Source organism: Anolis sagrei, chromosome 3, assembly GCF_037176765.1.
Source record: "Anolis sagrei isolate rAnoSag1 chromosome 3, rAnoSag1.mat, whole genome shotgun sequence".
Lineage (NCBI taxonomy): Eukaryota > Metazoa > Chordata > Lepidosauria > Squamata > Dactyloidae > Anolis > Anolis sagrei.
In genome coordinates, this window is record NC_090023.1 from 127,959,318 (window position 1) to 127,982,903 (window position 23,586).

The window sequence follows — 23,586 nt, forward strand, 5'->3', positions numbered from 1 at the left end:
GTGGAGTGAACACAATATTGAAGTCACATGTTTAGAATGAGGTACTGGCTTAAATCAGCTGAATTCCTGCATGAATAATGTTTACACGATGTCCAGTGTGTCAAATAAACAGCTGTAATATTGTAGTAACACAATGAGAGTGCAGAGGAAATTAACCCCAGAAGTCAGCGCAGAGAATCCTGTAGAGGGAACTCTTCTCCAGAAAGCAATAGGGGGAGGTGGGAATTACTCTTAAATATGAATGCTTATTTATAAGAAAAAAATAAAAATTAAAAGAAAAAACCTGGATAAATTACAAATATTTCATAAGACACACAAGAAATTTGTTTTTAAAAACAGACTTTTATTTTCAGGTTTATGGCACAAAAAATAACACTGTAGAGGCAAAAGTATTGATTCAAAGCTTGAAAAACAATTCAGCCAATAGCAAAAAAAAGTTGGCAGTCAACAGGATTTTTTCCAAATCAAAAGTTGCAGAGGCCAAGTAATTTGGTGCTTGTGACTCATCTGGGTGCCTCCAGTAATTACCTCCCAGGTTTATGGCAGATTGGCACAGATGCTACCATGGGGTTGGCTTGTGATTGGAGCAATCATATCGCAACAACACTTTTGGTTTTAAAGGCCAGTTCACATGATCAACAACCTGAGAACCAACCTAAGCTGACATAATCAACAATCTAAGGACTACACTTCTCTTGAGGACTGATGTCTCTACTGCAATATTCTTAGAAAATAGACCGGGGGGGGGGGGGGGGGGCATTGCAACTGGGAAGTTGGAAACATGAAGTTGATATGAGATGCTTCAACCTCCATTGTGAATCTAACTATATTTAACAGCTGTTGGTTTGGTTTGTTTCTCATTTACTTTCAGGTATGACAGATGATGCATACATTTTATACCAGCTGCATCAAGAGCACAGTATCTCTGTGAGGTTTACATCTACCGCACTTCATATTCCAGGTATAGATTCCTAACACTGTCACACAACTTGTACATTGTAATAGTTGTGGTCCCCAAATTCAATCAATAAAGCATCTTTGAGTCCTCTTCACAGACAAAACTTGCTCGTTCGTTAATTTACATTGGGATGGTTGCTGTGGTAGTTTTGTCCCCAGAACCCTCTGAGTGCTACACAAACCCAGAAAAACAACAACCAAAACCTGAAATTGGTCAGGATGTCTACTGCTAGCTTTGAAAAAAACGGGGGCAGGTCTGCAGGATTTCTCAAGAAGCAATTTACGCAATTTTTGGTCAGAAGGAAATCTGGAGTGGCCAAGGGCTGCAAAAGAACAGCGTCGTGAGCCACATTTTGTCCACTCTTTAGATACTTGTCACTGTTTATTGTTTGATGACCCACCATTTGAAAGTGACAGTTTATACAAATCTGAGTCCCCTTGTGGAGAGAAGGATGGGATAGAAATGTATGAAATAAATAAAATATGCCAGCTTTGATTAATGATGCTTCCATGGTCTAAACTTAAATATTTATATATCATCCATCAAGAAATGATGCCAGGGAGTTCATTAAACTATAAGAATATATAGAAAAATAGAAGTACAGATCTGTAAAAAAAAAATCTCACATTCTGATTCAGTGCAAGGAAAATAGCTTGGTTCAGATATCTTTAACTTGTCAGAGGACTTCTAATACTGATAGAAATCCAGGTGTCTACCACCACTTGCTCCTTTCCACTTCACTCTGAAAGAATGCCCTGGCCTGTCCTCAGCAAATAGAGGTATTATTTTAGAACATGAAGGCTTAATTACATGCCAAACTTTGTGGTATTTGAATTAGGCAATGGGATTTCTTCATAGGCTATTCTCATGTAAGGATACTTCATGGGCAAAAACCAATATTCGAGGTTGTAAAAGAGGTAAAACTGGTGATCCAGAACCACCTCATCAACTATTCTCAAGAGGTTTACGAAGAATTCTTTGACTGACCGAAAAGGTTTGAATGGAGAATAGAAGTTTCTAATTGCAACAGCTACTGTTTTGTTCCCACGTGGTCCAAATATAGTTGTTTCATTTCCCAAATAAGTGGGCTGTCCACTGAAGAGAGTGACGGTGGTATAGTTAGTTTGTATCTTCTTGAAAATAGCTCCAAGTTCAGCCAGTTTTTGATATGTCCGCAATACAAACTTGGAGCATTCGTACGACTCAAACCAAACTCTGGCATTCTTGTCTGGACTCTCTTTGACGGCCCACGTCTCATAGTAAATGCCAGTGTCATTGTCATATTTCACCCACTTCGCCATTTCATTAAACACAGCTCCTGTAAGAAGGCAGGAAAGAACGTCATTCTGTTCAGAATTTTACTGCATATTTTCTAAGTTAAAACATCTGCGGCCCAGAAAACAGGGATTTCAGAAGCTATGCAAATAATATTAATGGCTATGGCCTAGGTTACTGTTTTAGTCTGAACTATAATTCTGTTTCAATCTGGACAAGAGTTAACTTTATTTATTAAAATGAATAGGTCCACTGATTTCAGTAGGTCTAGTCTAATTTGAAATTGATGTTAAATTAAGCCTCACACAATTATGAATTTGGCACATCTACTGTGCTTCTAGAGATTCACTAGGACTTCAGCACATACTCTCTTTTTAAAAATAATGCACAACATAAATTCCTGTCAAAAATATTCTGATGAACCTTACTGAATAGTCACACTTTTAGACTGTTCCAAGAGGTAATAAAATTGACTACTAGTACAACAAGAATGTAAGTGTAGTTGCAAATAATAACATTTGTCTATCCAAAAACTAGAATGGGGAGAGGAGGAATTGTGCATCTGTATATTTAAAAGTAGGAAAAGAGTTGAAAATGGTTTAAAATGATCCCCTCAAACTTAACATTTTGTAAGGAAAGAAGAAGAAATTATTATTATTATTATTATTATTATTATTATTATTATTATTATTTCTTACCCGCCTCTCCTCATGGCTTGAGGCAGGTTATAACATTGCTAAAAACACAATAATCTAAAAACATTCTATAAAATACACATATTAAAACATTTCTACAAAATACATATTAAATACACAAAACAAAGATTAAATAAACATAAGATGCAATTTTAAAATTTGTGATTAAAACTGGCTAGGTAAGCCTGCTGGAAAAGGTAAGTCTGCAAATGTGTTATAAATTCCAACAGCTCATTTAGCTGTCGGATCTCTTCTGGCAGGTCGTTCCACAGTCTTGGGGATAACCACCACAACAACTCACTGCATTGATGTTTTGATAGGTAAGGACTTGGTTACAGAAAAATAATCCATTACAAATCCATTACTTGTAACTCATTGTTTCTGAGCTCTGCTTTTTCTGATCTTTATTGCTCTAGTGTGTGGAGCTCCAGTTTTACTTCAAAGCTGCTGCAGCTCCTGTCTGCTTTGCATTATATGTATATGTGTATATATGTGTGTATGTGAGAGAGAGGGTGTGTGTGTATACACACACACTCTGCAAAACCCAGCAAATGTGAAAACAGATCCATCCATGATGCTCACACTCCCAACAGGGCTATTTACCTTCATTAAGGTTCTCTGACTAAACAGGGTTGAAGCTTATAAGCAAGGTGTGTAAACACTATAAAACTTCTTCAAGTTCACTAAAATATCTACATATTATAGGAGGGGAGTGAAAGCACTAAGAGTAACAAAACTTCCTGGCACAGTGGGATGTGGGCTTCACTACCAGAAGAGGTCGTTGCAGTTGCCAACTTTAAAAGAGGGTTGGGCAGATTCATGGGGACGGGGCCACTAGGGGCTAGTACTCTGGACAGCCACACCCCACCTCCAGCACAAGGGGCCTCATGTCTATAAATCTGCTGCCAGGGAGTGCTAGATGGAGGGGGCAGCTGTCCTGCTGGTGGCCTTCCCTTATGCAACCAATTGGATGTTATGGAGCAACATGGCTCTTATGTTCTTACTCTCCTTGTCATTATGTATTTTCCTACCATCTTCCCTAAAACAATTGTTGGCCTGTTTCCCACCTTCCACATTCATTGTTTGGAGGGGAGAGGGAGGCAACAATGTGCCTACTTCCCCACTTATTGCAATGTATCACAGACTATAGGGACACATACTCTTTCCATTGACATTAGGGAGCAAGGAAGGAGGAGAGAGAAATACTGTTTATGAAACAATAGGTATGAAGAGCCCATGTCTCCTATCACACAGTAGACAAGATGGGCCATCAATAGTGGCTGCTAAGAATTGGTACATATCCTCTCCAAAACCTCTTTCATCACAGGGCCTATTTCATGGCTCTGAACTGGCTCTAAATTTCCTAACAATCTCCCCTCCGGAACTTCAGATTCCCCCAAAACGGGACTCTTGTTTTTTCTCCAAAACTATAAAGCACTGAGCACATTCACATGAAAACTCAGCACCCTTCGGCCCCATTGATGCCGTTGGGTTGAGGGAGCAATGGGTTGTTGCAGGAGCCACAGGTGGGGGTCTTCTTTGTTAATTCCAACTAAAGAGGGCCCTTTTAAGCCACTGGTGAATGGTGAGTCAACACAGAGGAAATCAGATTGCTTCTGTGGCAGTTCTCAAGTGGCACTGATTATAGGCCACAGAATTTTATTTTTGGCTGAAAAAGGAACCAAGACCTACAACAGGAAGTCACATCCAACCACAATTTCTGGGCTGAAATGAAGGTTTGCAGAGCTTTGGGGTGTTCCTAGCAGCAGCATGTGTGAATTTTGATGTGAAAACCCCCTCTAAAATGGACATTTGAGGAGCTAGGGAAATCTGTGTATCCCCAAAAGATCTCTAGGTGAGCAAATGCTACTGTTTGTTGACTGCACAATTCCCAGCTCTGGGAAGGATATTTTAATCCCCATCTGCTAAAATTATGTTTTTAACACTCCCTTAATGCCCAGCTAATTGCAGAAAAACTATAGCCATTAGCCAGACATGACTGCTTAGGTTTTTAACCAGGCAGATTTCAAATCTCTGTATTTTCCACAGAGGAAAGAACCTCAGTTCAGTTTTTGTCTTGCTTATTATGGTATCACTTCCTCGGTGCTGCTCATACAATTAGTCATTATGGAATGTTTAATGTTTCACTTCCTTTGAAAATGTGGATCTCGGCTCTTAACTACTGACAGACAAGTCTGAGGAACATTATAGGCGCTGCTGACTGATGAGGTTTGCTTCTCTCACAAGCTGTAAGATTTACACTTGGCCAGTGTAAATGAGCAAGGTACTCAAAAGTCAACGTAAACACAGCACACTGTAGAAATGAAGCATGGGATGAGCAGCTGAGGCCATTTACAATGTTTTTGAATTGTAATAAAGCTGTAGGTGAAAAAGAGTCACCTGCCACAAAGGTTCAGTATAGTTAACTTTGTCTTCTGAGATGAAACTGGAAGAAGTCCTTTAGTTTCACTAGAAACATAATGGGTTTCAGGCAGCTGTCCCCCCATGTTTTTATGGATACAAGATCCTGACATTTTCTTCATTGTGCAGCTGAGAAAAATGATCTTGGGACAATTATAATTATCATTAAACTCCCCTGAACTGTGTAACAAGGCCTATGGGAATGCTTGACTGCTTACCTGAGATTGTGGTCACCTGGACCAACGTCCCATTCTCTTTCCAGTGGGCATCATCTATTCCTTCATAGAAGCAGGCAGCTCCTTGGTTGCACCAAAAAGGCGCAAACAGATCGGGCCGTATATGCGGAAATGTACAGTTTCCCAGCTGAAAGAGCTCATACCACTCCATCGTGTAGTTTTTCCCTGTTAAAGTGCTCCTGAAACCGACAGCATCGTGCATGATTTTCTGAAAGAGGCAAACAAGCAACCATGACATGGGCAATGTTTATTTATGTATTCATTGTGTTTATACCCTGCCTTTTTCTCAAGGAGCTTAAGGAAGCAGACACGGCTGTTCTCCTTCCTACTTGATTTTCAGACATCCCTGTGAGGAAGTCACACTGAGGGATTTGTAACTCAGGAGGGATCTACATTTGGATTTCCCAAATCTAACAGCTTGCAAGTGTTACAGAGTTTGCTTCCTTAAATTTTCAACTTTTGGAAAGTGCAAAATATCTGGAGAGTCTCCACTACCTGATCTGAGAAGAAGAGTTTAACAATTGTAAAAAAACAGAAGTAGCCAAGGTTAAATATTTTTAAAGCAATCTTGATAGTGTAATTTTTAAAAGTACTTTGAGTAATTTATAAAATGAGTTAGGAAAAAAATCAGAGTGTTCAGAGTCCTGCCAAGTTGCCATCTTGGCCTTTTCCAAACACATTAAACACCAACCTTGTTATTTTATACACCTATTTAAATAAATAAACTATGCTTATTCATTGACATTATACCTCTTGATTTTAATGTCAGTTGGGGTAAGAGCAGAAGGGCAGAGGAAGAGGGAGAAAAAGCCACCATACCATACGTCCAAAGAGGTCTCCCACTTTGAACTCCCAAACAGGGGCCTGCAGTCGATAAACTTCCAAGACATCCTTGTCGCTCATCAGTGGGACGGGAAACCCAGTTGGGCAGAAAGTGTATCGGGCTTGACAGTAAGGATCTGTTTTAGGGCGGTAATCAAAACGCCTGCATTAAAATAAAGTCATTCATTATTTCAATGAAAAAGATGCAAAAATGTTTATGTGACACATTGATAGTTGCTTCTGGCTTACACTTCTTGGAGAGTTTTTGTTTATATATGTTACACAATTTCCCCATTCCCTGTAAAAAGCTTTGTCTCAGAAGCTTGCAATCCTTCATACATTAAAATCCCTAAAATCATATGGTTTGCCTCTTAAAGATACCAGGACTTCCAATACATTTTTATTTCAGGAGACTATGCAGCTCTGCTGAAGCTCCTTCCACTCCACACAGAAGGGATAAAACAAGAACTGAAAGACAATGAGTTCAAATTACAGGAAAAGAGATTCCACTTTAATATTAGGACTTTCTGACTATAAGAGCCGTTCAGCAATGGAACTTTCTGCTTCAGAGTGTGGTGGAAGCTCCTCCCTTGGAAGCTTGTAAATGGACTGGAGGGCCATCTGTTGGGGGTGCTTTGATTGTGTTTTTCCTGCAAAGCAGGATGTTTGACTAGATGGCCTATGTGGTCTCTCAACTCTATTATTCTATTACTCTAGGTGCCATGAAGGGCCCTTCCTTAACACCATTTAGCACACGGATACAGCCCTCTAGACCAAGTTAGCTTGTAGCTCCAACCAGGAGGATCAAAGTTGCAATTAAACATCTGGAGGGCCACCTATTTGCAATCCTTGAGCTAATACTTTTCTGAGTGGTCCAAATAGTAAGTCGGGTGAAAAAAAAAGTCCAGTTTGTGAGTTCCACATCCCTTTGTAACAAACCCCAGAGACCCAGCAAGTGGAGCGTGGCAAAGAGTTACTTTTTGGTTCATTTGGGCTGGATCTACACTGCCATATATCTCAGGAGCCCCGGGTGGGACAATGGGTTAAACCCTTGCAGGACTGAAGACTGACAGGTCGGAGGTTCGAATTTGGGGAGAGCGGGGATGAACTCCCTCTGTAAGCTCCAGCTCCCTATGCAGTGACATGGAGAAGCCTCCCACAAGGATGGTAAAACATCAAAACATCCCGGCGTCCCTGGGCAACGTCCTTGCAGATGGCCAATTCTCTCACATCAGAAGTGACTTGCAGTTGCTCAAGTCCCTCCTGACACGAAAAAAAAATCCCAGATTATTTGGCAGTGAAGACACATAGTCTAGTTGCAAACAGATAACCTGGGATACAGGTCAGTGCAGATCCAGGCTTGGTGAGCTCTGACCAAATGGGGCTTCTGGAGGCAAAGCCTAGTTGGAAATGACAACCTTCTTCAAGCCTCCACTACTCATATGTTTTCCTGCCTCACCTGTAGGGCACGGGCCACGTGGAGCAAGGAGGAGGGAAGATCACCACCGAGACCAGCAAGAGCCAAAGAGACGCCATCTTCCCTGGAAACGAAGGGCGACAGGCCAGGCGGAGAAGCAGAAAAGCGTCCTAGCGAGCTTCGCTTCCGGGCAATTCCCCTCGGAGTCAGCTGAGCGAGGCTGTCACATGACAAGCCGTCTGACAGATATAGTGCGCATGCGCCCTCCGGCCGACTCTCTTCACGCGCAGGCGCACTCCTTGCTCCGCCCTTATGTGGACTTCAGTTGCCAGAACCCCTTGCCATTGCCCGAGGCGGCGAAGGCTGCTGGGAGTTGAAGTCCAAAACAACCAGAAAACGTTTGGGTTTGGGGATTCAGATTTGGTGATGGGAAACAGCGTGACACCACTTTTAACAGCCTGTGGGTTGTAGTTTCACAAGGTCTTGGGCCTTCTTGGCCAAGGGTGATAGTGCCCCAGGATCCGAGAGCACCGAGCCATGGCAAAGTGGCGCCAAACTGCATTTATGTGATACTAGTGCCCCCACTGGCATTCTTGGAAGTCCTAGAGCAGGTATGGGCCAACTTGGGCCTTGCAGGTGTTTTGGACTTCAACTCCCACCATTCCTAACAGCCTCAGGGGAAGGGGCCTGAGGCTGTTAGGAATGGTGGGAGTCGAAGTCCAAAACACTTGCAGGAGCCAAGTTGGCCCATGTTTGTCCTAGAGGAAAGCACATGCCGACCCTTTATGAATAAATCTGGCCAAGAAAAACTCCATGGAAGGTTTGCTCTAGGGCAGGTCTGGCTGGGCCAACTTCACCCCTCCAGGTGTCTTGGACTCCAACTCCCATAATTCCTAACAACTTGCCGGCTGTTAGGAACTGCAGGAGTTGGAGTCCAAAACATATGGAGGTCTGAAGTTGGCCCAGGCCTGTTCTAGCGTCTCTATAAGCTGGAAACAACTTGAAAGTGCCCAACAACAACTGTAACAACTATACATGGCCTGTCTTCCATTGCATGTGGAAGCCCTGATCTGGACTGAAACAAGTCAGGTATGAAAGGGGATTAAAATTTGTTATCCCCCATGTTGTTGTTTTTGTTTATTCGTTTAGTCACACCCAACTCTTTGTGACCTCATGGACCAGCCTACACCAGAGCTCCCTGTCAGCTGTCACCACCCCCAGCTCCAAGATCAAGCCAGTCACTTCAAGGATGCCATCCATCCATCTTGCCCTTGGTTGGCCCCTCTTCCTTTTTCCTCCCATTTTCCCCAGCATCCTTGTCTTCTCTAAGCTTTCCTTTCTTCTCATGATGTGGCCAAAATACTTCAACTTTGCTTCAAATATTCTTCCCTCTAATGAGCAGTCGGGCTTTATTTCCTGAAGTATGGACTGGTTGGCTCTTCTGGCAGTCCAAGGCACTCTCTGAATTTTCCTTCAACACCACAGTTCAAAAACATCTCTCTTCCTTCGCTCAGCCTTCCCTATGGTCCAGCTCTCCCATCCATAGGTTATTATGGGGAATGCCATAGCTTTAACTATGTGGATCTTCGTTGCCAATGTGATATGTCTACTCTTCACTATTTTATTGAGATTGGACATTACTCTCCTCCCAAGAAGTGTCTTCTGTTTTCCTGGCTGCAATCCGCGTCTGCAGTAATCTTTGCGCCTAAAAATACAAAGTCTGTCACGGCCTCCACATTTTCTCCCTCTATTTCCCAGTTGTCAATCATTCTTGTTGCCATAATCTTGGTTTTTTTAAATGTTTAGCTGCAACTCAGCTTTTGCACTTTCTTCTTTCACCTTAATTAGAAGGCTCTTCAGCTCCTCCTCACTTTTGGTCATCAAAGTGGTATCATCTGCATATCTAAGGTTGTTAATGTTTCTTCCAGCAATTTTAACCCCAGCCTTGCATTCGTCAAGCCCTGCACATCGCATGATGTGTTCTGCATACAAGTTAAAAAGGTTGGGTGAGAGTATGCAGCCTTGCCGTACGCCTTTCCCAATCTTGAACCAGTCTGTTGTTCCGTGGTCAGTTCTTACTATTGTTCCTTGGTCCTTGTACAGATTCCTCAGGAGAGAGACAAGGTGGCTTGGGATGCCCACGCCACTAAGAACTTGCCACCATAAAGGCCTGTAAAGTCTCAATGCTCTTTGGACTGGAAAGAAAGCTCTCATTGGCTGGGATGCTGGAAAAGAGGCCCCATTGAGAAGAGAAGACGGGCTCCACTAACCAGCGGAGGAGAAAATAAAAACAACAAGGATGTCTCCGTGTAAAGGAGCGCCTGATAGACTGGATGTCTTCTTCGTTTCATAAGGTCTTGGAATTGCCCCTGGAATCGGCCAGGGAGGGGGCGTGGCCTGGTATGCATTCTGGGCGGGGCCAGCAGGGGGCGCGCTGGAGCCGGTCCCTCGCTGGAGAAGAAGGAGAAGGCTGTGCAGATGGCGGGGCGGCGGGTGGCGCTGGTCCTGGCCGGGTGCGGCGTCTTCGATGGCAGCGAGATCCACGAGGCCTCCGCCGCCCTGGTCCACCTCAGTCGCGCCGGAGCAGAGGTGAGGCCCCGCGGCCTTGGGAGGCCCTTTCCTGGAGCGGCGTTCCCCGAGCATGGCCTCCCGAGAGGCTTGGACTTCATTTCCCAGAATCCCCGGCCATTGGCCGAAGCCGCCGAGGCGTCTGAGAATTGAAGTCCCAAAGTCCTGGAGGACCAAAGTGTCTTAGACTCCCAGTGTGTTTGCCCTGTCTATGTATTCTGCAAGGCAATCTAGACTCACTGCGTTCACTGCCAGCCGGTTTAAATAGAATTGCAGCTTTAGGAAATTAAGTCCCGCTGAATTTGGACTGGGCTGTGGCGCACCTAGTTAGTAGCCAGCTGCATTAAATCACTACTTACCGAGAGGTCATATCACCACTGACCAAAAGGTCATGAGTTCAAAGCCAGCCCGGGTTAGAGTGAGCTCCCGACTATTAATAGTCAAGTTTGCTGTTGACCTATGCAGCCCCCCAAAAAAACCCTAGTTAAATCTGTCAAATAGGAAATTTGGGTACCGCTTTATGCAGAAAGGCTAATTTAACTAATTTATGACACCATAAAAAATCCTTCCAGCATTGTGCGTAAGAATGAGGAAGTACTCCATCAAGGACTCAGTGTCACAAGTAGACGGTAAAGCGATAGCTGCCCTGTGGCCGAAATTGAGCAAACTCTCATGAAGCCGGAAAAGCTGGAATGTTAAATTGCCTCTGTGTCTGTCTATATATGTTGTCTGTCTAATTGGCATTGAAGGTTTTTCCATGTATATGTGCATTGTAATCCGCCCTGAGTCCCCTGTGGGGTGAGAAGGGCGGAATATAAATACTGTAAATAAATAAATTTGTGAGGTTCACACCTGAGTCCCCATTTACACTACCATTATAGTCAAGATTGAACAAGTATGCCTTAGTGCAGTGGTTTTTAACCTACTAGACCAGTGGTTCTCAACCTGTGGGGCCCCAGATGTTTTGGCCTTCAACTCCCAGAAATCCTAACAGCTAGTGAACTGGCTGGGATTTCTGGGAGTTGTAGGCCAAAACACCTGGGGACCCACAGACTGAGAACCACTAGAGTGGTTTCAGCCTTGGACTATAACACTGGGAACAAGGGTTCGCACCTCTCTCCACTTGGCCAGGGGAATCCACTAGGTGACTTTGGGAAGTCACACTCTCTCAGCCTCAAAGAACAGCAAAGACAAATCCCACTCTGAACACTCTTGTCAAGGAAACTCCATGATAGATGACAATGACGATAATAATGATTTGTCTCTATAGAAAAGGAGAGCCTAAGTGGCAATACAATATATAATCGAGCACCATATCAGAAACTACCGGAAGACACACAACATCCCATAATTGGCTCAGTAGACAACATGTAAAATAACATACGTGTATAATAGTGCTTCATACAGTCATGCTGACCACGTGACCTTGGAGGTGTCTACAGACAACGTTGGCTCTTTGGCTTAGAAATGGAGATGAGCACCAATCCCCAGAGTCGGACACGACTAGACTTAATGTCAAGGGAAAACCTTTACTATAAACCGTATACATTGTGGGAGCCCCTGGTGACTCAGCAGGTTAAACCACTGAGCTGCTGAACTTTCGGTTGGCAGTTCGAATCCAGGGAATGGGGTGAGCTCCTGCTGTTAGCCCATCTTCCACCAACCTAGCAGTTCAAAAACATGCTAAATGTGAGTAGATCAATAGCTAACAGCGCTCCATGCAGCCATGCTGGCCACGTGTCCTTGGAGGTGTCTACAGACAAGGCTGGCTCCTTGGTTTAGAAATGGAGATGAGCACCACCCCACAGAGTTGGACACAACTAGTCTTAATGTCAAGGGGAAACATTTACCCTTTACTTATAAACTGAATTTTAAGGGACTTCTCTCACTATATATTGACACCTTTACATTCAGGAAACTTCTCAATCCTGATGCTTGCAGTAATTATATTGATTGCATTTTTTTAAAAAAATAAGAAAAACCCTGCTTGATCTGGGTGCACTATAAGTTTCCTGTTTGCTATATAGAGTGTCTGTCTCATAGTAAATGCACATACACATTTATTTGTGTTTTGTTTTCTTTTCAGGTAAAAATATTTGCACCAAATATTGAGCAAATGCATGTGATCGACCATTTAAAAGGTTGCCCAAGTGAAGAAAAAAGAAATGTCTTAGTGGAAAGTGCCCGCCTTGCAAGAGGCAACATTCAGGATTTGGCCGAATTGAAAGTTGGTGAATTTGATGCTGTCATTTTCCCAGGTGAGCCCTTTTGCAGGTGACTCCTTTACTCCTTGTCTTTGACAGTTTTGCATTCCCTGAATATGTGCAGTGTTATGGAGGGGGATTGGAAGTGAGTGTCTCCAATGTTGTGTCCCAGTGTGACAACACTCCCCCAAAGGAGAATACGTGTTCCTCAAAGGCTTGGTTCCCCAAGGCTTGGCATCCCCTTTGAATCCTGTAGGGGTGGGTGAATGATGGATTGGGATTACCCCCTCAAGAGACATGGACGTGTTTGGGAGCTAGGTTGGTGGAAGGGGTGGCATTGAAGGGCAGCCTAGCCCAAGCCCCTCCACATATGTCAAAGGTCCCTTCTCCCATCGCCCATTTCTGCACCAGAGGACCATGGGGATCCCCATCTCTGCTGTGATACTTTAGCTAGAGTAAGTCTCCCTGAACTCAGTCAGACACTGTCTTATGTCTGGGGATACACTGTATAAAAACAAGTTAAGGAACTTGCCACCTGTTCACTCCTCAAAGTGTTAAGATATTTGGAAATCTCTAAGGATGATCTGGTGCTGCAAATCTCATACAGGGATGACTTGGAGGTCATACATAAGATAAAGGGATTTCTCACTGCTTTGCATATGTTTTAGCTTCCTTGGTAGTATTATATGCCAGTTAGTTTTAACAAGCTATTTATTTATCGTGTCAGAAGCAAATTGAGAATACAGTTATAATGAATAGACCAGGTGTCCTCAAACTTTTTAAACAGAGGGCCAGGTCACAGTCCCTCAAACTGTTGTAGGGCCGGATTATAATTTGGAAAAAAAACATGAATTAATTCTTATGCACACTTCACATATTGTATTTGTAGTGCAAAAACACTCAATACAATACAATAATTAAAATGAAGAACCATTTAAACAAATATAAACTTATTAGTATTTCAATGGGAAGTGTGGGCCTGCTTTTGGCTGATGAGATAGGATTGTTGTCGTTGTGTGCTTTCCAGTCGTTTCAGACTTGGGTTGGCCCTGAGCGAGGGCCGGGTATATGACCTTGGAGGGCCATATCAGGCCCCCGGGCCTTAGTTTGCGGACCCCTGGTATAGAAAAATAAAAAACAAAGTTAAAAACTTGGCATTATACTAAATGTCCTTTGACCAATCAAAGTGGTGTTTTTTCCCCTTCCCAATATTGAAAGTCTTCTTCCGTTCTTTTTCCTTTAAGGGGGTTTTGGAGTAGCGAAGAACCTGTGTTCCTGGGCTGTGAAAGGGAAGGAGTGCTCTGTAAACGAACAGGTGAAGTCCACCCTTGAGGCCTTTCACAGTGCAAAGAAGCCAATTGGCCTGTGCTGCATCTCCCCTGTGCTGGCAGCCAAAATCTTCCCTGGCTGTGAAGTCACTGTTGGCCACAGCAAAGATACAGATGGAAGGTAAGCAAACAGCTGGCAATTTGGAGTATCACCTGTCTGCCGGTGGGCTTTAATGGGCAACATAATGTAGAATCCTGAGATTTGCTGTTTAGGGAGAGACTTACCCATGATCCTAGATTTTTTAAGCCATAATCCAATAAATGACAACATATAGATAACACAGAACCCAAAGTAACCTGTTATTCTGTGGAGATTATGAAAAACAATTTGGAGGATTTCCAGCTTGCTTCTAATTGCAGCAAGAATGTGTCACTCGTTCTTGGAAATCTGCAGAACCGCTCTCCTAATCCTCTTTTTCTGGATACAGTTTCCTAGTTTTTGTGACTTGCTTTCTTGCAGATTTCCTGATGCGGACACAGCAGCTGCAATAGAAGAACTTGGATGCAAGCACATTTCCAAAGATGTGCATGAAGCCCATGTTGATTCTGCTAACAAGATCGTCACCACGTGCGCATTCATGTGCAAGGCCCCCTTGCATGAGATTTTCGATGGCATTGGAGCCATGGTTTCTGAAGTCCTGAAACTTGCCTGAGTGGGGACAGCTAGTGACTGATGGAAATTATGTTTAACAAATAGAACTTATCATGATAAATGGAATTAATAAAATTTATTCAGCTCCTGAGTTTAGACTCTTGAACATTATCTTGGTTTTTTGTTTTATTTTAGTCTTTTAACAGATTAGGCTTGTTTCTTCTCCCAGATTTTTTTTTGGGGGGGGAGGGTCAGGAGCAACTTGAGAAACTGCAAGTTGCTTCTGGTGTGAAAGAATTTGCCATCTGCAAGGATGTTGCCGAGATGTTTTGATGTTTTACCATCCTTGTGGGAGGCTTCTCTCATGTCCCAGCATCGGGAACTGGAGCTGACAGAGGGAGCTCATCCGTGCTCTCCCCAGATTCAAACCTCCGACCTGTCAGTCTTCAGTCCCGCTGGCACAAAGGTTTAATGTGAAAGTATTATAAGCTGTATCCCATAATGCAATGAAGTGAGCAATTTTTATCCTACAGGTGCAGAATTTATACAGTTAGATCTAGAATATAGTTTTGCTAGGCTAATGTTTTTTGCACTGCAGGTCCCAGAAGATCTCTTGGTTGTGGAAGCTGGAAATTGTAATTCAGTTCTATCTATTAGGCTCCATGTGTCCCATCCCTCTCCCATTAGCAAATACAATTCCCAAGTTTCAGCCACTTAGATTTACATGTTCAGGAGTAATATAATAATAATAATAATAATAATAATAATAATAATAATAATAATAATAATAATAATAATACTTTATTTCTGGACTGCCCTCTCTCCCCGAGGGGACTCAGGGCAGATTACATATACAAAAAGGCAAGCATTCAATGCCTCAGGTGAGTACAAACATATCAAAATACTACACAATAAACAACAGGAACAACAGTGAGCTTATGACAAAAGAATTAAGCATTGTGATGAAAAACAAAACAATAAGGCATAGTTAACTAAAACATAAGTAAACATTACAACTAAAAGCAATTTAAAATACAGTTACATTGAAAATGGCTGGCGCCAATGTTCATTTGAAATGTAATATGGCAGCCATGATGGCCATGTAGCAAAATATATCAAAATCCAAATTCCACAAAATAATATTTTTATTGGGCCAAATAAAAAAGGCAAGGAATCCAACTGGTGCATATTTCAGCTGCCCAAATATTTGCAGTGGAACTGAACTCTACACATCTTTTCTTGGATTGTGTTCCTCACAAAGGGTCTCGGATATCACCATGTTGTTGCAACAGGGTGGCAGTCTTTAATTTTTTATTGAATGCAGGTTGGTAAGGCATGAGAACAAATTCATTGCAGTGAAAATGACTTCTAGAACACCTTTTCAAGGCCATTTTAAAACATCGTAGTTGATAATACAGAAAGAATCACTTGACAGTTTGTACATAATGCCTGGAGATGATGGGTGTTCAGCACTCCCATCTAAAGTGTCCCAGAACCTCTGTGCTAGAAATACGATAACAAAGTTCACTACTCATTGCCCTCAAATGGGACATACAGAACTTGGTCTTCCTGAACTAGGAGACAGCAGGAATTTGGCCCAGGTTAAAAGCCATAGGACTTAGGGCCCTTCCATGCAAGCCCTATGCCCCAGGTTTCCTGCTTGAAACTGGATTATATGAGTCTGCACTGCCTGATAATCTGGGATAACCTGGGATCAGATCCTGGAATATAGGGCCTGTCTGGAAGGGCCCTTAGAAGAGGTTTTGTGATACTCTGCAAATGAAAGCACCATTGGTCAAGATCTGAAGAGCTATTCTTGCTATACCAAAGCAGTGGGCTCTTGTTTATCTCACACACATACACACAGTCTAATATATGGATTGTTTTTGGCTCCTGGATGTGCATATAAAATACATAATCATTTTGGATTTACTTCTCAGAAGTTCATCTGATCCATAGCAAATGATTTTTTGAGAAAACCAAACAATCCTAAGTCTGAAAAGCCATCCATCTCAATTGTGCAGGGATGAAACTTCATTTTAGAAGTCCTTCATGGCAGCTCACTTCTCAGTTTTGCCTGTTCGGCTGTCAACTCATACCCTTGGAGAAGTGAAGTCAACACTCTACAGTCTTCTAGTCTTTCTAAATGATCAACTGTTTCAATTATGCGTTGGGCTCCTTCCAGTGAAAGAACAGTGGTGGCATTGGCATTGAATTTTTTCACCAGGTCGGCCCTGCGCAGTGGCTTCCTCCAGTGCCCGTAGAAGGTGTCACAATGCTCTGAAAAGGTGCTTCCATCTTTGAGGGTGATGACGATTTCGCAGTAAAGGCTGTTGAAACTGGGGTGGTTGTCAAGAGGATGCTCTAGATGTGTCTTGCTGAGCAGCTCCTTTAGCTCTGGGCGGGAGATGTTCCTCTCTTTGAATGACTCAACAGAGATGCACCCATCCAGCAGTGCAGAGCATGCCGCAAATTGGAAAGAATGCCTAGCTTCATGTTCAGAGGAAGGGAACAGCCTATTAACATATTGCATGTCCGGGACTTTAAGCAGGACCGACTTGATTCGGCCGATGGGGAGGGACTCCCCATCCTTTGCAAGGTGCTTCCTTGCGGCCAGGGCTGCTTCCGCCATCCAGTGTGTGCCAAGGTGTGCTGGGAAGGTCTTGATTGCAACGTCTTGTTGGCCCAGCAACCAAGAATAGCATTCCAAGCTTGGCAGAGTCTGAGGCAAGTATTCTGTGTAAAAGACTCCAAAGCCTGACTCGAGGTCCAGGATCAGTTTGTTTGCCTGGAGACCCAAGGATGCCAAAGTGGTTGCTTCCAAGCCATGCCTGCTTGCGTTGCCCACATGGAGAGGTTTAGTTTGGGTGGCTGCATTGGCCAATGGTGCGCCACCATAAGAGGCAGCAATTGCCAGGGCTTCCTTGCATTTAAACTGATTGAGACCCAAGAGTTTAGCGGTGGCTGCAGCACTTCCCAGGGTGCCAAGGATGGATGGTGGGTGAAACCTAAGAAAAGGCCAAAACAGCTTTAGTTTTCTTGCAGAAAGATCTAATGTAACTTTCTGAAATTCATGATCTGCCCTTAAAGCAGTGTTTCTCAACCTTCCTCATGCTGCGTCTCCTTAATATAGTTCCTCATGTTGTGGTGACCCCTCAACCATAAAATTATTTTCATTGCTACTTAATAACTAATTTTGCTGTTGTTATGAATAATAATGTAAAGATCTGATATGCAGGATGTATTATCACTTATTGGACCAAATTTGGCACAAATTCCCAATACACCCAAATTTGAAGACTGGTGGGTTGGGGGGGGGGGGGGATTGATTTACCATTTGGGTATTGTAGTTGCTGGGAAATTATGGGATGTAAAAGTGCAGAGCTTTGGCTAAATAATTGTGTTGACCTTTATTATGAATAGGGCTCCCAGGTGGTGCAGCAGGTGAAACTCCTGAGCTCTGAACTTGCTGACCAAAAGGTTGGCAGTTAGAAATGGAGGAGAAAGGTGAGCTCCTGCTGTTAGCCCCAGCTTCTGCCAACCTAGCAGTTTGAAAACATGAAAATGTGAGTAACTCAATAGATACTGCCTTGGCGGGAGGGTAACAGCATTCCTTGAAGTCATGCTGGCCACGTGACCTTGGAGGTGTCTATGGACAACGCCGCCTCTTTGGCTTAGAAATGTAGATGAGCACCACCCCCCAGAGTTAGACACGACTGGACTTAATGTCAGGGGAATCCTTTACCTTTGCCTTATTATGAATACAGTTTATCCTTTTCAGCTGTTATTGCTGCAGTTATTTAGATCAGGGAGATTTGCCTGAGAAATGTATCAAGTGAAACACAAATTGCATCCCATGTCTCTTGAAGTCCAAAGGAACATTCATGCTTAGGTTCAATTAATATCCTTAACAAGAACTGCGCCTCAACTCTACAATTGGCTCTCTGTTATCAATGGATTCTGAACAGATGTAACTACCAATGACTTCAAAATATCAACCCCCTCCCAAGAGATAAGATACAACATCTTAATATGCCACTATATATGATGGGGCTTTTTATCCATTGGGGTCCTGGAACCAAACCACAGTGGATACAAAGGGCCCACTACACTGAAATGGTTTCCTTAACATACCTTTTAGGAACATTGCTGGCCTCCTTTGAAAAGTGCATCAACCTTCCTTGTACTTCAATTCCTACATTGAAAGCCAAAAGCAAGTCTTGACCAGAAATACGTTGCTTTTTAGGTATGGCTTCGGAGGCAGCAAGGAGAGCAGCCAGCACAGCCCCAGAGGGGTGTGTGGCTGGGTGCCAAGTGTCATCAAAATCCATGGAGTGAATCTTTGGAAAGAATGAAAAATGCTCTGATTTTAGATCACCAGTTAAATATATATATTATATTTAAAATAAACATTCTGATTTCTAGATTTCATATTGAAATCTTGAGTTCTTTCAGACTTACAGTGACCCTAAGGCGACCTTATCATGGCATTTATTTTTGGCAGGATTTATTCGGTGGGGATTCACCATTGCCTTCCTGAGACTGAGAAAATGGGTTTCCATACCTGAGCAGGGATTTGAACATCAGTCTCCAGAATCATATTTCTCAGCTCAAACCACTACACCGGCTCAATATTGCCCATCATATCTGCAGGATGAAGATCTATAATTTCACTTGCCCAGATCTGAAAACACATGATCTATAGTATGGTTCTGCTAAAACAGAGCATAGTGTTACACTGGAGGACCTAGAAATACTAGAAAGGTGTCCTCTCTTAAGTATTTTCTAGGTCCTGCAGTGCAATATTATGGTATACTTCCACTAGAAGTTGTTTATTTTAATAGGCCTTGCTAATATTTGCATTTTCATACTTTCGTGGCAATTCCACGAATACAGTGTTCCCTCACTTATTGCGGGGGTTCCGTTCCAGGACTCCCCGCGATAAGTGAAAATCCGTGAAATAGGAACATCTGGCTCCCTCTCCCCTCTTACTCCTCCTCCTCTTCCCCCCTCCTTCCTAAACTACCAGCGCTTTGATGCAAGACCCAGCCAAGGCCTTCTCTGCCAAAGATGGCCCTCGCCCTTCTGAACCTGGCCCCGATCCTGTCCCCTCCACCTTGGGCCCACCTGCTTACCTCTTTGGGGACCATGGCCCGTGGCGCAAGCAGACAGGCAGGCCAGGAGGCAGAGGGGGGGGAGGGAGAGCTTGCCGGAGTAGGAAGGAGGTACGGATGAGAGAAGAGAAGGCAGCTCATCGAAAGTAGTGGTGTTTCCCTTGCTCTAGGTGGTGGCCTCCTCCTCTTTCCCTGACAACAATGCTTCAATATCCTCCCTCCGCCAGCGGCAATTAATGGCCTGCCAGCACCAATAAATCCATGTTTATTAAAAAATACATTATTTTAAAAAAAACACAAAACAGCGAGTCTGCATAAAGCGAACCGCGAAGCGGCAAGGGAACACTATATTCTCCAAGGTATGAGAGTCATACATAGTAATGTAGAAATAGTAACAGGGTGAAGAATGATGATTGGTTCACTTGCACGGTGGCATGGTAATGTTGCTTTTTTGGACTGTAGCACACAGTATCCTGAAGCTCTATGTGGCATAGGAATTCCAAACTGTGGTCCCAAAATTATTCCCTCCCTCCAGGTTATGGGATACATAACACTCTAGAAATTATACTACTAGTAAAAAACAGTGAGGTGGATTTTTTCAGTTTGAAAAGGACAGAAATATAGTGCTGTAGAGCTGTCTCGCTGAATGCTTCGATATGATAACCACTTACTTGAGAATAAGTGCTATTGCATTCACTGAATTTCTTTTGGAATCAATGTATATAAAATTGTACTGCCTGGGGTTTCACTCTAAATGGCTAGCCTGTGTACCACAAAACAAAACAAAAAAACCTACGAAGCCTGCCACATCTAGAAGTGTATTTCCTTACCGCCACTCCATTCACGAAAGCTGCATACAGAGCAGGAAGCTTAAGATACGGGTGACCCCAGACAGAGCTGGATGTGTCAGAGCTGTAGATCTGAAACCACAGGACAACAGTTTAGTATACAGTTAAGACATAAGTCAATTAATTTTAATTCTCCTGAGAGTCAGAAATACCACAGTGTAAGGCACTCAGGACATTTTTTTTTATAATTTGTCTGTATCAGTTCTTCTCAACCTGTGGGCCCCCGAGATGTTTTGGCCCAGAACTCCCAGGAATCCCAGCCAGTTTACCAGCTGATAGAATAGGAGTTGAAGGCCAAAATATCTGAGGACCCACAGGTTGAGAACTACTGGTCTGAATGAAAGAGAAGGGAGAAATTTTGCCTAAAATACAATGGAAGTGAGAGCACTAATAACCTGCCCTTGGTTTGTTTCGTTTAAAGTTTGATATTTTACTTGGGATGCCATAAAGAGGCTGTAGCCGCTGCCCCTTTTTGCTGAATTGTCTTGCTGGTCCCTTGAAATCCACCACTTTCGACACCAATGGTTCTCAACTTGTGGATCCCCAGGTGATTTGGCCTACAACTTCCAGAAATCCCAGCCAGTTTACCAGCTGTTAGGAAGTTGAAGGACAAAACATCTGGGGACCCACAGGTTGAGAAACACTGCTCTACTCCAATGTTACTCAAGGTGATGCTGTTTCATGCGCAGAAAACTATGCAAATATGATTGTAACATGGCATCAATACAAGATCTGCCCCTGGCATTTAGAGTAGCTTGGGGGGGGGGGGGGCTGCTGATCCACCACATCAGATGGTTTATGTGGCACATGCTGAAAAGTACAGTTTCCAGAGCTTTTGTCGGGACAGGATCTTTTCCTTCTCCACAACTCCTTGGAGTTCCCAAGGACTTGACCTGGAACCATTTGCGTGTCCTGTATTCTGCGGCCATGCATTGGCTCCTACTTCTCAAGTTCATGAACAATATGTCATGAAGGCTGTGTGTGAATGGGGGTGCTTCTGTACCACATATATTTTCTATCAAAATATAATACATTATGCAAATATCAGCAATGCCATAATACTTATAGGAAATTGTATGCATTTGCATAGTACATTATGTACACTGTTTAAAAAATCCAGCTTTTTATGTGCTCGAACAGCTTTAAAACATGCTAATTATAGTTCTAAATTTATAATTAGTTACATATTTTTGAAAGAAACATTTTGCTTTTCTTTTATTCAAAAATATGGAAGAAGGTAGCTCCTCATGCAAAAAAAAAAAGAAAAGAAATAAACATGAGGCACATCAGGAAAAAATACTAAATCGTGGAACACTCTGCCTCATTTAGTGATCCCATATACTCAGAACAAAAAAAGTGACTAAAAAGTTAGAGTTGTTGAAAAAAAGGTGAAAACTTATTCACAACTGAAGATATACACTTACTTTTAAGAATAGTTATTCATGTTATATACATCTTGAGCATCATACCTTGCTGTATTGTACCATTTTCTGAAAAACATCTGTCCTGGTGCCGAGCAATCCAACTCCCAGGGTATCCAGAATCATCCGTTTGCTTCTCTGAATAACCACATCTGTCAGGTGGTTTGTGGTCAACCCATGGATTACATTAGCAAAATTTCCAGTAATATTCTAGCAAAAAAAAAAAAAAGGAATTCATAGATGTAGAATGCGTGCATTACCCATTGGGGTCTTTTGGAAGTCTCTGCAGATCATATATCATCTGCATTTGAACCACAAGACCATAGTCAGATGTTTCACCAACCCTCCACCTTCCATATCCATGGAATGACCACAGAGGGAAGAGCTGGAGAGGCTCAAGAGTTCAGTGAGATGCATGTGACCATTAAGCGGATAGAAGATAATGCAAACCAAGGTAATAAAAAAGATAAACACAATGTAAGTTGGACTTATGGTGTTGCCAGTAACAGGATACCAGTAAATGTATCACTGCACCAAAATCTCTCTGTTAGCAGAAAGCACCTGGACTTCTCTTCCTCCAGCTGTTCAATTCCACAAGAATTATAGAACTTCTATATGAATTGCTTTCCCCTCTTCAGAGTAATAAATGAAAAGAGTACCTTTGCCCACATCTTGCAATGAGTAGCACGTTCTCACTTCCTCTCAGATCAGGCTCCAGGAGAAACAGTGGAGGTGACCAGTTTTTCTGAGAATCTTTTGGTAAGGCAAAGAGACCCTGCCTTTTATATGCCATGAGGAACTGCTCTGGGGAATGTGAGGTGCCAGCTTGGCCCTTCGTCTGCCCAGAAGTTTCCTCTTTTCAACATTTCCAACTTTCCCCTGAACACAATAACCGAGATTGTAGACTACGGCAGGCTCTTGCAACAGTGGATGAGTCAAATTTGTGTCATGTGCAAAAGAGACGGAAAACATGTCAGATTGTCAAACAGAGACAAAACACAAGTAAAGATAAGGAGTTAGTCATCCTCAGGCTGTATGTCCCAGATAGAGCACACTAATGTCCTGAGTAAAAACTTCTGGTATGTTATAGGGCTTTCTGCTCACAGGTATTGTTTTTTTTCCCAGATCCTCACAGTAAGGAACCTCAGGATGACAGTATTGTCTTTAAAAGTGCGTATATGTGTGTTTTCCATGTTCTTGATATTTGGTTGATGCTACTCTCTCAACATCACAAGGGCCTGCCTCTTGTAACATCACCAGGGCCCATCTGGTTGAAATAATGATGGATCATCCCTAGGTCCCAGGTTTTGGTCCTGAAACATCAGGGTATGGGATAGTCCTTAACAAGGGGAGTTCTGTAAGTTGCACTTATAGATAATCTTTCCTCCAATTAGCTCATGGCTGTCTTTCTCTAATATACTTATCTTCTCATCTTCTCATATTACCACTTCATCGCAATGAACCAGGTCAAGTGTTTGGTAGAGTAGTAGTGATTGGTTCCTATTTGTCTGTGTGATGAACACAAACATGTGGCACAGTTCTTGTTTACTTTTCCACTTCACTCATTGGCTGGGATTTCAAATTTCAAGTGCCTCCATGGTCTTAGCCAAGCTCTTATCTTGACTTTTGGAGTTTTTTTATATTAAGCATGTGTTTATTTTATGGAGATGAAAAAATAGAACAGGTG

The 23,586-nt window shown here is 42.8% G+C and overlaps 3 protein-coding genes across 4 annotated transcripts; 1 reads left to right on the plus strand and 2 right to left on the minus strand.

Annotated features, from left to right (window-relative positions):
- Nucleotides 1-322: 322 nt before the first annotated feature.
- On the minus strand, nt 323-8,067 carry CLN5 (CLN5 intracellular trafficking protein). Of its 2 annotated transcripts, none has more exons than XM_060769448.2 (4): nt 7,867-8,067; nt 6,405-6,570; nt 5,568-5,793; nt 323-2,276 (listed from the first exon to the last, which is right to left on the minus strand). In XM_060769448.2, the coding sequence occupies exons 1-4, from the start codon at nt 7,941-7,943 to the stop codon at nt 1,765-1,767; spliced, it is 981 nt and encodes a 326-aa protein (XP_060625431.2). In that variant the 5' UTR covers nt 7,944-8,067; the 3' UTR covers nt 323-1,764. The 2 variants fall into 2 exon arrangements, with proteins under 2 accessions (XP_060625431.2, XP_060625432.2); XM_060769449.2 differs by having other exon boundaries at nt 6,405-6,544; nt 7,867-7,956.
- Nucleotides 8,068-10,247: 2,180 nt separating this feature from the next.
- On the plus strand, nt 10,248-14,667 carry LOC132771435 (glutamine amidotransferase-like class 1 domain-containing protein 3, mitochondrial). The gene is made up of 4 exons (XM_060769443.2): nt 10,248-10,413; nt 12,479-12,650; nt 13,841-14,045; nt 14,385-14,667. Exons 1-4 carry the CDS (start codon nt 10,303-10,305, stop codon nt 14,575-14,577), a joined length of 681 nt encoding a protein of 226 aa, XP_060625426.2. The 5' UTR covers nt 10,248-10,302; the 3' UTR covers nt 14,578-14,667.
- A 654-nt stretch (nt 14,668-15,321) lies between these two features.
- ACOD1 (aconitate decarboxylase 1) lies at nt 15,322-23,221 on the minus strand. The gene is made up of 5 exons (XM_060769442.2): nt 22,559-23,221; nt 21,948-22,109; nt 20,461-20,550; nt 18,651-18,856; nt 15,322-17,524 (listed from the first exon to the last, which is right to left on the minus strand). The coding sequence occupies exons 1-5, from the start codon at nt 22,568-22,570 to the stop codon at nt 16,567-16,569; spliced, it is 1,428 nt and encodes a 475-aa protein (XP_060625425.2). The 5' UTR covers nt 22,571-23,221; the 3' UTR covers nt 15,322-16,566.
- Nucleotides 23,222-23,586: the final 365 nt, after the last annotated feature.